We start from the raw sequence: 17,809 nt of genomic DNA on the forward strand, positions 1-17,809 counted from the left end.
CAGCAGCCGGCATTCACGCGACATATTCTAAGGAAGAATGCTTTATAATACTTATATCATTGACAGAAATTTTCTATTACTACTATTTTGAGCTGCATGTTTTTTTCTAGTGATAACAGGCCCCGTTGCCCATAGATATAAATAAGACTAGATGCCATATGACACTACTGTAGATGCGTCTGCGCGGCCGCCATCTTCGAACGGTCGAGGCAGACGATATCGTGTTCCCGACAATGATCAGAGTTGACGACTATTTACCTACAGTAGAAATGCAACAGCACTGTGCTGCTTTTGGGTGTAGAAAGCGTCGGAATATATCTATGGTGACACCGATAGAATGAGCGGCTCAACTGTCTGGTTATGCAAACGCCCCTCAGCTGCTTCCCTATCCCCCGAATGGAGGATGGTGGGTTGCAGAAGGGAAATTTAAGCCTGCAGTCCACCGAGTTCATGTTTCAGGTGAACCAGGAACCACAACCATTACAACCAGAACAACAGCTACCACCATAACAGCCACCACCACAACAACAACAACCACTACCACCTGCACCACATCCACCACCACCACCACCACAACAGCAACATCCACATCCACCACAATAACAACAATCACAACAAAAACAATCACCACCACAACAACAATCACCACCACCACAACAACAACCACCATCACAAAAACAACCACCACCCCACCACCATCACAACAACAATCACCACCATCACCACAATCACCAGCACATCAACCACCACCACCACAACAACTACAGCAAATACCACCACCACCACAACGACCACCATCATTACAACCACCACCACCACAACAACCTCCACCACAACAAAAACCACCACAACAACAACAACCACCACCACAACAACAATCACCACCACCACCATCAAAACAACCACCACAACAATGACCACCACCACAACAACAACCACAAAAACAACCACCACCATCACAACAACCACCATCACTACAACACCCACCACCACAACAACCACCATCACAACAACAACCACCATCACAACAACCACCATCACAACAACCACCATCACAACAACCACAACAATAACCACCACAGCAACAACCACAACAACAATCACCACAACAATAACCACCACCACAACAACAACCACCACCACAACAACCACCACCATCACAACAACAACCATCACAACAACAACCATCACAACAACAACCACAATAACAACCACAACAACAACCACAACAACAACCACAATAACAACAACCACAACAACAACAACCACAACAACAACAACCACAACAACCACAACCACAACAACCACAACCACAACAACCACAACCACAACAACCACAACCACAACAACAACAACCACAACAACAACAACCACAACAACAACAACCACAACAACAACAACCACAACAACAACAACCACAACAACAACAACCACAACAACAACAACCACAACAACAACAACCACAACAACAACAACCACAACAACAACAACCACAACAACAACAACCACAACAACAACAACCACCACAACAACAACCACCACAACAACAACCACCACAGCAACAACCACCACAGCAACAACCACCACAGCAACAACCACCACAGCAACAACCACCACAACAACAACAACCACAACAACAACAACCACAACAACAACAACCACAACAACAACAACCACAACAACAACAACCACAACAACAACAACCACAACAACAACAACCACAACAACAACAACCACAACAACAACAACCACAACAACAACAACAACCACAACAACAACCACAACAACAACCACAACAACAACAACCACAACAACAACAACCACAACAACAACAACCACAACAACAACAACCACAACAACAACAACCACAACAACAACAACCACAACAATCACCACAACAATAACCACCACCATAACAACAACAACAACCAACAACTACAACCACCACCACAACAAGAACAACCACCACCACCACCACCACCATGACAACAGCAACAACGCCAACAACCACCACACCAACAACCACCACACCAACAACCACCACCACCACCAATGCAACAACCACCAACACAACCACCACCACCACAATAACAACGACAACAACAACAACCAACACAACCACAACCACCACCACCACAAGAACAACCACCACCACCACCACAACAACAACAGGAACAACAACAACCATAAAAAAACATCACCACAACAACCACCACCACCACCATCACCACAACCACCACCTCAACAACACCAACAGCACCAACAACTATAACCACCATCACAACAATGACCACCACAACAACCACCACCACAACAACCACCACCACAACAACTACAACATCCACCGCCACCACCACCACAACCACCACAACAGCAACAACCACAATCACCACCACAAAAGCCACCATTATAACCACCATCTCAACAACAACCACCACCACAACAACCACCACAACCACCACAACAACAACAACCACAACCACCACAACAGCAACAACCACAATCACCACCACAAAAGCCACCATTATAACCACCATCTCAACAACAACCACCACCACAACAACCACCACTAACACAACAACAACCACCATTAACACAACAACCACCACCATTAACACAACAACCACCACAATTAACACAACAACCACCACAATTAACACAACAACCACCACCACCACCAACACAATAACCACCACCACCACAACAACAAAAACCACCATCACCACCAACACAATAACAACAACAAAAACCACCATCACCACCACAGCAACAACCACCACTACCACTACAATAACCACCATCACCACCACCACAACAATAACCACCATCACCACCTCCACCACAACAACATTCATTTTCATAGTCCGAATTCGCTCTAAAAAAAGAAAAAATAACACTGTTACATGCTTGACCTCTCCAACATGGCGGCCGCACAGACGCATTGCCGCTGTACTGAAGAATGGGCGATGCGGCATCTAGTCTTATTTATATCTATGCCGTTGCCATCCACTGGGAATGGTTGCCCTATTCCTACGTGACGTCTTAGCTGCATGTCCCCTCTGGTCAAAATGTGTGCCAGTTAATGCCGTTAATTCATAAATAATTATTATGGTATATATGATGCCAATACCCACATATAGTGGCACATATTTCTTTTACTTCTTGGAAACTGCTAAATTGTAGACTGATTGAAGATATGTCGGCCCCTGTCAATAAACACAGATTATTTTATTATGGAGGAGTAACCATAAGAATATGGTAATATCAATGATATGAGGAGTAGCACGCATCAGATCACCTGGTTACAGTTCTTTGCCCTGCCCACTAGTGCGGAGGCTGTGTTCGAATGCGTGGCTCGTGTGTGGTCATAACACTGCCCACCACGCGTCCCTGGTCAGAGATTAGTAATCATGAGTGTACAGTCAACGAGAGTTTCACGTGGACCACCTAGTCGCATGATATGGCTAACGTGGCACAAGTGCGTGTGTATGTGTTTGTGTGTACATGCCGGAGAATTTATCGAATCATCAAGCTTCATCCTCTTTCCCGTATTATATTATTATATGGTCATTGCATTATGCTGTTATATTGGCTAATAAATACTGTGTGATTGGTATAATGAGCTGTGCACTATGCTATTTATAAAGTCTGATTTATATAAATTCTTGTATCTTGTAGCGTGAACCACGATACAGGTTGACTTGTGGTTCAGAAACAGTGAGCAAGTTCACCTATAAATGGCGCGATGTTTCTGAACCACAACCTGTATCCTGGTTCGTGCTACAAGATAAGAGAAGAATTATTTTATATAAATCAGACTTTATAAATAGCATAGCGCACAGCTCGTTATCCCAATCACACAGTATTTATTAGCCAATATCACAGCATAATATAATGACCATATAATAATATAATACGGCAAAGAGAATGAAGCTTGATGATTCGAAAACTTCTCGGGCATGTACACACGAACACACACACACGCGCTGTGCCACGTTAGCCATATCCCGCGACTAGGTGGTCCAGGTGGAACTCTTGTTGACTGTACCCCTGCACAATCTCTCTTTTTCACTTCATCATTCGCGTCCCTTACATTCCATGTTGGAATCCGTACCATGTCCTTTGTTTAGTCCTTGGCCGTCACCTGTTTGTCTGTCCTGGTCCAAGGTTTCTTGTTTTCATTTTTAGTTAATTGTTTTCTGGGGAGGGAAGGAGCACTAATCCTCCACACACACACTTGTTGACACATGGGGAACACTTGTTGGTTGGTTATAAGGTTACCGCCCTGCGTATTAAATAAATTTCCTGGTTTACAGGAAATCATTTGGCTTGTCACTCAATATAGGTCATGTGCCGTGTAACGTCCTACCGCACAAAGTCCGTTTTGTTTAACATCCAGGGACCCATTAAACAAAAAAATCTGAAGAATGGAACATAGCAAATGTATGCGGGCGCAAAGCAGTGTTCCTGTGAGACAGCCAGCCAGCATCCCAAAACAAAGCAATTACACCTCTAGTCATACAAAACGCCTAACTTAAGCAGATACACTGCAATAACGTTCATATGTCTTTATATTTTGTTTTTTTCGCTACTTACATTAAATCAGTAAAAAATATACCAAAAAGCAGTAAACTGTTTACAGACAAGCAGTAAAAAGTTTACCATATAACTGTGTCATCACCAGCCAAAGGTAGCAGTCACTAGTCGCATGTTTACTGCCACTTTTGAGTGTTATTGCGTATGCTTGCATCAGATTTACATCACATTTCATATTGTATTATTGTATTAATTTGGGCTTTTCATATTGTACTGTACTTTAAAAGTAATATACATTACAGTATATATCATATACCTGTTTATATAGGCCATTTTTCTTAGGGGGAGGTGGTGGCCTAGGGGGTAGAGAGGTGGCTTGCAGTCCTACCGAAAGCAGGTTCAAATCCCCGCTGGGGCAGGGAACAGTTTAAGGATTTGAATTTCATAAAATCAGACTTTACTGATCTACCAGAAGACCCGCCTACATGTCGTAAAAATACTCCCGCCAATACCAATAAACCAGTCCTGTATGAGACAGACCTAGCATGTATTCAATATGGATGGTGGGTGTTAGCGCCGAAGTGGTGACATGTAGAGGTGTTTGGGATGTAGGAGGACTACTGGGCCTTGAGAGCAGGCTGAGAAGCCTATGTCCAGAGTCGGACAAAAAAAAAAAAAAAATGGCGGGTTAGGTTCCTTAACCTGTGCGAACCTCAAGAGGCGGGCTGAGTGACTTTGACCACTTGGTAGGGAGGCTGATGGCCATTTTTGCTCAGCTCAGTGGTTCTTAACCTTTTCTCTTGGCGACCCAAAATCCATAAGATGGTCTATATGGGAACCCAAACCCTCGTAAACTTACTCTGCACCAGAACTGAAACAAATGTATGTGTCATATCATGTGACTAAAACCAAAGTAATATTTCAAAATTTTATTGATATCATAATAAATAAATTTCATTGTTATTATATGTACTTCCTAAGAACTAAAATATCAACACATTTTGGCAGGAAAAAAATAAATCAAAGATCAGAAAATCAAAATAATTCATTCATGTTCATGATACACCTATTTACTCTGACCATTAAGGAGAGAGTCACTATTTTGGATGTTGTCTGAGACATAAAGTACTATAATCAGTGAGATTCCTGGCACTGAAAAGTTTCAATCAGCTTCTCAAACCGGGGTGATTTAAATGACAGACTGCATCTTATGTCATGATCTGGTTGTAGACGTTTCTGTACTTTGTGAGTGCAGAAAATCCTGTCTCACACAGATGAGTTGTAGCAAAGGGGAGTGTTTTCAGGGCTTCACCTCCAAGAATTTTCTTTTCTTTGTAAACTCTGATCCAGAATGAGCTCAGTGATTCGTTTTGTTTCCTGAAATCATAACGAAGTGTTTCATCATTCTGAACCTCGATGAGCTGCTCCTGGAGGTAGCTGATGTTCGAAATCTCGTCAGGTCAGTCTTCAGCTTCAATGCTGAAGGGATTTCTTACCCAGGCATATTTCATCACATTCTCAGGAATGTAGTGAAAAACTCTTCGATTAGTCTGGAGATATGTTCCACAATGATGCTTTGGACCTGGGTGAGAGAAAATTTTTCGTCTTCCAGAAATTCACTCAAAGATGGAACGACAGTCTTCCCAGTCTCAGTTTTACTCTTCCACAGCTTCAGTTTCCCCTTGAATGCAGTTACCTTCTCTGACAGCCCAACTAATGTCTGAGCGTGACCTTGTGTTGAAATGTTCAAGGCGTTAATCTCAGCAAAGATATCTGCAAGATAAGCCATTTGCATCACCTACTTTGAATACGGGAATCTTTGGGGCCAGTGAATGATTCTTTTTTGCTCGAAATATCTCAGTCTCGTTCCGCATTTCAGGCAACCGTTGGAGCACCCTTCCTCGTGACAGCCACCTAACTTCAGAGTGGTACAACACGTGTACATGTTCTGAACCAAAATCAAAACACATCCGACCGACGATCCTGGAGGGTACAGCCCTAGATTAATGAAACTGACTACCTGGATGACTTCCTGCTTCACTTTCTGTAACTCAGGTGACAACCCCTGAGAAGCAAGATTCTCACGGTCAAGGAGACAGTGAACAATCAACACGAACTGATTTCTTCTTTAACTCTAGCAATGAAGCCATGACGTACTCTCAGGATTGCTGGTGCACAATCACAACAGACATAAAACACTGATTCCACTGAAGCCCTTCTTCCTTGAAGAATGAGTCCACAGTACTGAAAATATCTTCTCTGGTTGTGGTTGTGTGTAATGGCCAACAGAACAGAAATTCCTCTTCCATGTCTTCTGGACGTCGGTACCGTACGTAAGCCATGAGCTGGGCATCATTCCTCCGAAATGAAAACGGTTAAGTTTTAAAATATAAAATGTACAGTATCGGTACGCTACTCCCAGTTGTGTGCATGGTAATAATCTTTTTTTTAAGCCAAATGCAATTGCCTACTGTAGGAGAGAGAGAGAGAGAGAGAGAGAGAAAGTAAAGTGTGAAGTATCGACAAGTACGGTAATATGTTAAAAAAATAATAGTATACAACATTAATAATATCAGTAATATATTTGTCTCTTGGCGACCCACTCCAAATGGCTTGGCGACCCAAATTTGGGTCGCGACCCATAGGTTAAGAACCACTGGCTCAGCTGGTGAGTTAGCGTCCGTTACCAGCGTGTGGCCAGAGAGGCCAGTCAGCCGCCCAACCAGATACAGTACTGTATACAGCAGCGGTACTCAAATGGCGGACTGCGGTCCAAATCCTGACCGCGACGAGCACTGGTGTGGACCCCAGTGACTACCTTCTTTGAATATACAGAATCTAGTTCATATCCAAGAAACTAAGCATTTCAGATTTACGAAAGAATTTTTTTTTATATCAAATGACATTAGTTGGTGTGTATGCGCCAACGCAAGATCGTGCTAGAAGAGTGAGAGAAGAGTTCTGGACAAATGTAGAAGTGTGCATAGAAAAGTTTGGAAGGAATGAGAGAGTGTTTTTGATTGGTGATATGAATGGTAAAGTTGGGAACGTGAAGGTGGATGGAATAGTTGGTGAGTGGGGTGTGCCTGCTGAGATAGATGAGAATGGCAGTGCGTTAGTGGACATTTGTGCTGGGAGGGGGTTGGTGATAGCCAATACCCTCTTCAGGCATAAAATGATCCACAGGTATACATGGCGAGTGATGAGAAGGGTGGGTGGTGAACTGAATGAAAGGAAGGCAATGATTGATTATGTGTGTGTGGATGAAAGGATGCGAAGATGTATAATGGATGCAAGAGTTTATAGAGGTTGGGGGAGTGGACTTTCTGACCACTACTTGGTGGTGGCCAGAATCAAGGTCCAATTAGAATGGAGAAATAGAAGAAGGGAAAGACGAGAGGAAGGAGTAGTTGCAAGGAGAGTGGAAAGGTTACAAGAGGATGAGAAAAAGGCAGAGTATAAGAGAGAAGTGGAGGAACGATTGGGCAAATATGAATTGGAGCAGATGGGAGACATGGAAGGTGTGTGTAGGATATTTACAGAAGAAATATGTGCAGCATGTGATGTGGTGTGTGGAAGGAAGAGAAGACGGAAGGGGGTGCAAGGAACAGCGTGGTGGACTGAAGAGGTGAAACAGGCTGTGGCACAAAAGAAGAAAGCATACAATGAATGGATGAGAAATAGGGGCGTGGAAGAAGTTGAGAGGCGGATGAGAGAATTACTCGTATATGTAGAAAGAAAGAGAGGGGTGAAAAGATTAGTAAGAGAGAGTAAGAAGAGAGTGGATGAGGAATTTGGAAGGAATTTGAGTGTAAAGTGGAGGGACTGTAAGAAAATGTTCTGGAAAGAGGTGAAAAGAGTAAGAAGGGGTGAAAGTGAAGTTAGCAGGGGAGTGAAAGATAAAAATGGTAGATTACTAGTGGAGAAGGGAGAAAAGTGAGCAGATAGAGAGAACACTTTAAGGAATTGTTGAACGTAGAGGATGGAAGTAATGCGAGTATAAGTGGCTGGGGAATGGCTGGGAGAAGGAGGGAGGTGAGAAGACAGGAAAAAATCAGTAGGATAGAAGTTGTGGAAGCAATGAAGAAAGTTAAATCGGGGAAAGCCCTAGGAATTGATGGAGTGTGTGGTGAAATGCTGAAGCATGGAGGAGTGATAGTAGTAGAATGGATGTGGAAGATGTGCAGATTGGCCTGGGAGGAAGGTAGAGTCCCGGAGGATTGGAAGTCAGGTATAATTATTCCCTTGTACAAAGGAAAAGGGGAAAAAGAAGTGTGTGGTAATCATAGGGGCATTTGTCTTCTTAGTATAATAGGAAAAGTGTATGGTAGGATACTTATTGACAGAGTTAGAGAAATAACAGAGAAATTAGTTGGAGAAGAACAGGGAGGTTTTAGGAAGGGAAGAGGTTGTGTAGATCAGATATTCATTCTTAGATCTTTAGTGGAAAAGTTTCTAGAGAAGGGAAAGAAGTTGTATGCGGCTTTCATGGATTTGGAGAAAGCATATGACAGGGTGGATAGACAAAGATTGTGGAAAGTGTTAAGAATATATGGAGTAGATGGGAAGTTGTTGAATGCTGTGAAAAGTATGTACGATGGTGCGAAGGCTGCAGTGCGTGTGGATGGTGAACTAAGTGAATTTTTCTCTTTGAAAGTTGGGTTGAAACAGGGATGTGTCATGTCTTCATGGTTGTTCAATCTGTACATGGATGGGGTAATAAAAGAGGTACAAGGTAAGGTAGTGGATGTTGGAGTGGCCCTGGTGACAGAGGGTAGTGTTTGGAAACTCCCTGTACTGTTGTTTGCAGATGATACTGTGTTGCTAAGTGAAGACGAAGGGGAGCTGCAAGGCTTGGTGGATGAGTTTGGGAGAGTGTGTAAGAAACGGAATCTAAAGGTGAATGTAGGGAAGAGTAAAGTGATGGTCTTTGAGAGAGGTGAAGTCAGTGAATGTACAGCGAGGTTGGATGGTGAGGAATTGGAAAATGTGAGTATGTTTAAGTACTTGGGTAGTGTGATGAGTAAGGATGGAGGTTTGGAGGGTGAAGTGCTTGAAAGGGTACAGCAGGGAAGAAAGGTTGCTGGTTCTTTGAAAGCAGTGATAAAAAACAGGGAAGTGAGCAAGGAAGTGAAAAAGTTACTACATGACAGTATTGTGATACCAACTCTAACGTATGGAAGTGAAGCTTGGACGTTGTTGGAAGGACACAAGTCAAGAGTGAGAGCAGTGGAAATGAGTTATTTAAGAGGAGCCTGTGGAGTCACATGGAGAGACAGGCTGACGAATGAGGATATAAAGGAGCGTTGTGGTGTTGATGTGGATGTGATAGGAAGCGTTATGAGGAACACACTGAGGTGGTTTGGCCATGTGGAGAGGATGGAGGGTGAAAGACTGACGAAGAGAGTGTATGTGAGTGAGGTGGATGGGGGAAGAGGGAGGGGGAGGCCGAGGATGAGATGGAGGGATGGGGTGGAGAGGTATATGAGAGAGGGGGGGGGTGAGTTGGAAGCAGGGCAATGAGATGGCGGGGGACAGGGCGACTTGGAGGCGATTTGTTTGTGGCCACCCCAAACGGGATTGAGGCGTCTGGCAATAGATAGATAGATAGATCTATTTGTAGTATGTTAACCCGTCACGTCCCGAGGTTTTCCGCACCTCCGACATCCCCCAGTCCCGAGGTATTTTCGATTTTTTTTTTTTTGGCTAAAACCTTCGCTTTTGGTGAGAAACATCGAAAATTCATAGAGAAATCGCTCACCTGAGGTTTAAAGTGCCCAATCCAGGTAGGAGTTCCTCCTTACCTGAGTGGGTTTTCTAACATGCTGGCACCAAAGAAAACGAGTTCTATGGGAGGGTAACTATTTCATCCACTCATAAACGGTATTTATTTATTTACTTGGTACGAATGTATATGTAGTATGACAGTATATTGGTTTTCAAGCAGTAATAAAGGCATTATAAGCATTGTTTCACTCACTAACTAATCACCATACCTGACCTATTTTTGCCACACTACCTGATCATTATTTCTGGCTGTTTCTTCTTCTAATGCTATGTAAACATTGTCCTCCACATTGTCATCGATTGGGGAATCACTCTGGCCCTGAATAACTTTACTAGCCAGGTCACTGGTAACAGGTCCTTTGCCAAGACAATGGCGTGAGGGGGGGAGGGGGGAGGTTATGCAGTGTAAGGCATTGTCCCTGCTTGGTATCTTGTACAGGAATAGAGGAAGGTGTCCGGTGTATACATACGAAAAATCACGTGCGAAAATTGAAAATTGTGCAAATTAGGTACATTGCAATTGCACGACGTACTGGTACGTCGCCGGGACTGGCAAATGCAAATCGTGGTGACGTACCCATACGTCGTCGGGACGGGGCGGGTTAAACTCTTGCAGTAATGTCTTAGGACACGGGTATTACTGTATATACTGTTTTCTTTATAAAATACATGACATTGAAAATTAAACTTCGTGGTTAAGAGACAGATGAGTGAGACTACTGTCTAACAGAGACTATTAATTTTCCAACTACTCCTGGTGATCACATTCCTTGAAATAAAGTGAGTTTCATCAAACTATATCCCATGTCATCTCCGTGATAATTCTTTTCCGTGTCAATACTATGTAGCAAGTTGCAGCAAGTACCCAGTGATTGTTGTCATTATCTTGTTCAAATGATGGGTTGACAGAAAGATATTGAACTTCTGGACTGGTTATGGGTGGACAGTACAAAAGTGATGTGGTGGTGTATTTCCAAATACAGTACACCGAGTCATTATAGTTTAAAATAGCAATTATGCATTTTCCTGCAATCAACTAGATCACTTGCATACGTTTTACTACATTAATAATATTATAAAGTGTATCCCAGCACTTAATGAACTGACTTTAGAGCCTTGGTCAGTTTTGTGTAAAAAAAAAAAAAAAAAAAAAATCTATCCAAATGGGTCGAAGGCTCAACCATTTCGGAGCTACATTTGTTGTTGACCTTGAAGACAAAATGGTCTCCCTCATAATTTACTCACAAAGCTATCAGTAAATATAGCTCCTTATCAGTTAACAAATGGTCCCATGCTGATTTTCCCCTTTAAAGTTAGGCCAAGAATCACCTAAAGTTAGTACATCAGGTTTTGACACACTGTGTGTACCGGTATTTTTTTTTTTTTAAATCTGGACCTCAGGTATACAGGAAGTGTGTGTAACTGGACCTTCAGACAAAGTAACTGAAGAACCCTGGTATACAGTATACAGTGCATAATTTACGGTGGGCAGTTAACGTCCAGATCACGTAACGTCCTATTTGCAGAATATATCGTGGACGCTAAGCGTTGCATGGCTGTAAAGAGCCACCCTGAAATAGAGAGCCACTATACTGAGTGAGTGGATGATGGGTGCCCCCACCAACCACACTATATATATATATATATATATATATATATATATATATATATATATATATATAAAGCATCCACCGATATCCGACAGTGTTGTGTACCTGTGGGAGTGTTAAGTCAGTAAGCTGAAGGAAAGCCAGAGATGCGTTCCAGACGCAGACCCAAACTGTCATATACTTTAATCAAGAGAGAGTGACACAGAAACACCATAGGTAATGTTATTATATTCATAAACAATTTCCATCCATCCATCATCCAATCCTATGTCTCCCCATGAGGGGCGTAGGAACCTGGGGCTAGGCAAGTCGATCCTGACATTTAAGATGAGTGACCAGCCTCACACATCCCAGAGTGGCATTACGTGAACAATAAACCCCAACCAACACTTGGATATAAACCTACACAGGCTCAGTCCTACAGGAGCACCTTAATTACCCATTAAACCACCAGGTGCCATAATTTGGTTATATGGTTATCATCCAGCGTAATAAATGATTTCCTGGTGTACAGGAAACCATTTGGCTTGTCTCTCAGTGTAGAATTACCCATAGGCAGAAGGAAGATGAAAGAATGAAGGAAAGAAAGAAGAGGGAGTGTAAAGTCACCCATAGGCAGAAGAAAAAGGAATGAGTGAAGAAAAGAAAGACAGAAGAGGAAGGATGGAAGAGAGGAAAGGGCAGACACCCCTCACCCAAAGCAGCACTACATTCAGTGAGTGGATGGTGAGCGCCGCCACCTACCATATTAATTACTATTGCTATAAAATGAGACATCAAACATAACATGCAGGAAGGTATGGTAGTGGGACGTGCAGTGTTGAGATGCGGTCATGGCAACAGGCAGGCAGCGTACTATGCTTGGGTGGGGGGACTGGGGAAGCAGAAAAGCCTGTGAGGGGAAGGGTGGGGGGATGGGGAGGGAGACAGGACAGCTAAACTATCCTTCAACTCCCTAGTCTCTCTCTCTCTCTCTCTCTCTCTCTCTCTCTCTCTCTCTCTCTCTCTCTCTCTCTCTCTCTCACGCACGCACGCACACACACACACACACACACACACACACACACACACACACACACACACACACACACACACACACACACACACACTCTCTCTCTCTCTCTCTCTCTCGGGAGATGAGCGAATGTGGGAGAGGGTGAGGGGACAGGGATGGAGGGAGGACGGGGAGAACCGCACGCACCACCACAGCCGCTTTCGGACGCACTCGATTCAAACCTACGAAGCGTCGGAGTGTTCGGACTAGCGAATCAACGGCTGCTCCGATTTTGGAATTGTTCCCCAGTTTCTGTTGTTTTGGTATAGCGAGTTGTCGGTTATCGATGCGTCCCATATTGGGGCATGCCTGTATGTATGTACTGTATATATATATATATATATATATATATATATATATATATATATATATATATATATATATAGATAGATAGATAGATAGATATAGATAGATAGATAGATAGATAATATAGATAGATAGATGGATATATAGATAGATAAATCAAGGTGGTCCAAAAAATTCATGTTCTTCGAATTTTTGGTGCTCGATGTTTATGTTTCATTAACCCGAGACAATACTTTATGTAAAACTACAGATCTTTACAGTTTCGTATGGGATATGCACAAGTGGACAGAAATTATTGATTTTGAAATGCTTTCTCTCTTAAAAACTCAACGTGCTCCTGAAATATGACAGTGTAAAGATTTTATATATTCTTTATCTAGTGGTGTTCATGTCATCCATAATGTGAGAATAGTATAAGAACAAATGGATGACAGGCACATATTATAATTATGTGAGTAGCCTTGTTCTCGTTGGGGTACTGACGTCGATGTGTAGTGACATCCTGAAACAGGTACTGCTTTCGGTCTTCGCTTTTTGTAACTGAAGAGGTATTGTCTTGAATGAGTTTCACCGCTCTTTCAACCACATCATTCGCCACGTTCATCTCTCGTAGAATTTCCTTCAACTGTAGGAAGTGCTTATCATCATTCTATTGGCTTGGATCTTTGGAGACAAATACCAAATCCAGTAGCATGGTTCCAAGGAATCGGTTGGTGTTTGCGAATGCCAGCCTTTTCAGCTCCAGAGATGGAATTTCCTCTTCTGTCACTTCCCCTTTCTTTGGTGATTCCTTCTCTTCTTCCTTTCCCCACATATACTCAAGGATTTCTTTTTCTCATCATATGAAACACCATTACTGAACAGAGCCAGAGCTACTAATTCCTCGTTCAAGTACCACAGACGGCGCCGGAAAGCTTTTGTGGCTGCTAGTCCAACTGCTTCACCTATCTTCTCCTCATAGAAACGAAGCTATTTGAGGAATGATACATCATTACTTGGAGCTTCAAACTCTTTAGGGGCCTTGAACCACACTGGACCATAGACAAGAGCAACATAAAGAGCCATGGTGTGATTCATTATTTTTTTCTTGAAGGCCAACTTGAACTAATGTTGAAACAAATATTTGGACAGTATAAAGCCCTGTCCACACGAGCGGGCAATGCCTGCGGGCACAAGCGAGCAGTCTGCCTGTTGACGGGCTCACCGCTTGTTCCCGCGGGCAAATGCATAATTTGCCAAGGGCAATTTACTCATTTGCCCGCGGGAACAAGCGGTGAGCCCGTCAACAGGCAAACTGCTCGCTTGTGCCCGCGGGCATTGCCCGCTCGTGTGGACAGGGCTTAATGCTTTAGACATCCAGCGAGCAAGGTGTACAAGGCCGGCTGTTCAGAACCAATCTCTCAGAGAGAAGTCCCACCCAGGAAGATCACACAGAATTCCATTAGTCAGAGGTAGTCGTCCCTGGGCTGAGTCTGCTTGAGAGCTTCCATGTAGTAGTCGAGAACGTTTTGCACCCATCCAGAATTTTCCTTCAACACTGCAATGATACGACTGTTTGTGTTTTCCTTCTGGAAACCGAACTGGTTGATTTGATGCCACTTTTTCTTAAGACTGTTGGAACAAGAGAACATCTGGACCGCTTGATGACCCATGAACTGTTTTGAAGACTTTCTGAGAACAACCTCCAAAATATAGTGTCCGCAGGGAAAGTATAGGAGATTTCTTTCCAAACGCTCTTTTATCAATTTACAGGCTTCACGAACACGACCCGTGTTGGTGGCAGTTGTATCGAAGCACACAACAACAACAAGGTCAATGACGTTCCACTCCTTCAGGGTATCCACCACTGCATTAGCCGGCACCATTCCTGTACCAGATAACAGTTGTGGGACGCCCAACAGTTGGGCTTTTTCTCCTGCAGAAGATACATTCTTCCCCGAGATCAGTACTCACAGCCATTCAACAGATTCGTTTCTTGTCGGAGATGGACCAAGCTTATCATCCCACTGGACTACAGTTTCAGTTTTAGCTCCAGAGGCTTCAACGTCTTGTTTCATAGATTTATCTATCTATCTATATACCTAGGCTGCTTCCCCCAAACAAAGGGGGGTAGCTGAGACAGGACAACACACTCCCAATTTACTCATCCACACACACACATTTATTCATATCTTAGCCCCAAATGAAGAAGGGACAGATCCTCACCGCACCACACCGCACGAGGGTCAGCTGCGCAGTGCAGTTTGTGACATCCGCAGTAGGGTCCGACAGCAGAGCTGGTTTATGCCTGCCACATCATAACGGACCCATTGTAGATGCGGTATATTTTTCACAATATTGGATGTGGGCCCTCCTGATGAGCTTATGGGAAGCTCCTGTATGTTCACTTCAAGATCTGCTGCAGTAGCTTCCACAATGTGAATGGCCTGTCGGTCACTTGCAATGGTTCTGTCCAAGGCAGCTGCGAGACAACAGGAAAGTAAGTTTCCAGCTTTGATCTCAGGTAACAGATGAGAAGTAGCAGCTGACGCGGCAGGAACCGTAAAATCTGGTGTTATAGATAATTTGATGATTTACAAACTAGACATTACAAACTAAACATTATATAAACATTAGATTTTTTTTAATAACAGAACGGAGGAGGGAAAAATAAATGAATAAAAAAAAAAAAAAAGATAATCCATACACCAGATTACTGGTGTCCTCCGTTCATAAAATATCTGTAACAGTTAGACTTGAACAACTGTGGGTTGAAATTTGGAGGGAAACAACTCTGGGGAAGCGAGTTCCAGAAAGATGCAGTTCGGGAATGAAAGAATTCTGGTAGGCAGAAGTTCTGCAATATGGCTGAGTGACATTCCAGTCATGAGTGCCAGCAGATGCCAGTGTAGCACGAGAGAAGGCATGGAGAGGTGGCACCATGGACACAACTTCGTCTGAGCATTTGCCATAAATATATCTGTAAAATAATGCAAGGGAGGCAACATTCCTTCTTACTTGCAGGGGAGGTAGTTTATTTATAATGGCAGGGTTGTTAATAATTCTAACCGCTTTATTCTGAATTTTGTCTAGTTGTTTTAATGCAACCTCTCCACATCCATTCCACAAGGGTGAGCAATATTCAAGCTGAGAGCGCACGTGACTCATGTAAATTATAGCTAACTGCTCATCAGTGAAGAAGATACGGACTCTGTACAATAATCCAAGTTTTTTTGAGGCGGTTTTAGCAAGTAATCTAACATGAGAGGTCCAGCTGAGGGCATTGTTAAGTGTGATGCCAAGAATTTCAATACTTTTGGAGATGGGAATATTAGTAGCACTGAAGGTAATGTACGAATCTGGCAATATCTATCTGTTAGTAAATTGTATATATTTAGTTTTACTAGCATTAAATGAGACAAGGTTGTTTTGTCCCCATTCAGTGATCGTAGATAGGTCTTCATTTATGGAGATGGCTGTACTGAGTTGAGAGGTAGAGATATTAGACTTTGTAAATGGGTGTCTGAGTGTGAATAACTATGTAGTGTTGAGTCATCTGCGTATGAGTGAATGGGATTGAGGGTGACAGATAAGAGATCATTAATATGAACCAGGAATAGGGTTGGCGCCAGAACTGACCCCTGCGGCACGCCGGCGTTAATCGAGTGAAAATTGGAATATACGTCATCTACTTTTACTCTTATTTTCCTGTCACTAAGATATAAAGAAATCAAGGGAACAATAGACGTTAGCCCATAGCAAAGGAGTTTGGACAGCAGGGAACGGTACCATACCCTGTCGAAAGCTTCAGAAATATCAAGAGCTACTGCATGAGTTTCTCCATGTAGGTCAATTGATTGATGGATGGTATGAGTTAGGAGATTGAGTATGTCAATGGTGGATCTTTCATGGCGAAAACCATACTCTCTATCACTAATTAAGTTGTTGGATTCAAGATGTTTAACTATGTGCTTATTAATTAAAGTTTCAAATAACTTGCCAAGGGAAGATGTGACAGCTATTGGTATGTAATCAGAGGGGTCAGAGGAACTTCCTTTCTTCGGAATTGGGTGGATATTGGCTTCTTTCCATGAATTTGGGAATAAAGAAGTACGTATGCATAGTCTGAATAATTTAGCTAGAACCGAGGCAAGTTCAGGGGAACACTTTTTCATAACAATTGGCGGAATTCCATCTGGGCCTGGAGCTTTGTTGGTAGGTAAATTGTCTAGGATGGATTTTACGTATCTAGTCAGTATTTTAAGTGGGGCAGTTTTGGGAGAGTCAAGTTCTAGTACTGGGACATTCTGGCTGGTTTCGTCTATGGTAGAGTTTCTGGCAAATGTACTGGCAAAAATATCCGCTTTCCCACGCGGGTCATTTGTAATGTTGCCATCTGAAGATTTTAGTGGGGGAATGGATGATGACTTGTTAAGGTTATTATTGAAAGAAATCAGAGTTGACCAGAATACATCGTATTCTATTGTCATTAGGGTTGTTAAGTAGTTTTGATGCTTGCTTTTGAAGAAAGTTTGAT

The 17,809-nt window shown here is 42.8% G+C and overlaps 2 protein-coding genes across 2 annotated transcripts in view; one reads left to right on the forward strand and one right to left on the reverse strand.

The window, feature by feature from the left end:
* The window catches only part of LOC145415449 (uncharacterized), a 41,853-nt gene extending 27,495 nt beyond the window's left edge, over window positions 1–14,358 (reverse strand). Inside the window, exon 1 of the mRNA XM_080284725.1 lies at window positions 14,289–14,358. Within this exon, the coding sequence (XP_080140851.1) occupies window positions 14,289–14,358 (70 nt within the window). The remainder of the gene's footprint in view (window positions 1–14,288) is intronic.
* A 1,356-nt stretch (window positions 14,359–15,714) lies between these two features.
* LOC145415450 (retinol dehydrogenase 13-like) overlaps window positions 15,715–17,809 on the forward strand; it is a 188,449-nt gene continuing 186,354 nt past the window's right edge. The window contains exon 1 of the mRNA XM_080284727.1: window positions 15,715–15,772. Within this exon, the coding sequence (XP_080140853.1) occupies window positions 15,715–15,772 (58 nt within the window). The remainder of the gene's footprint in view (window positions 15,773–17,809) is intronic.

This window comes from Coenobita brevimanus, chromosome 102 (genome assembly GCF_032717465.1).
Source record: "Coenobita brevimanus isolate Jiangsu-jjx chromosome 102, ASM3271746v2, whole genome shotgun sequence".
In the NCBI taxonomy this organism is placed as follows: Eukaryota; Metazoa; Arthropoda; class Malacostraca; order Decapoda; family Coenobitidae; genus Coenobita; species Coenobita brevimanus.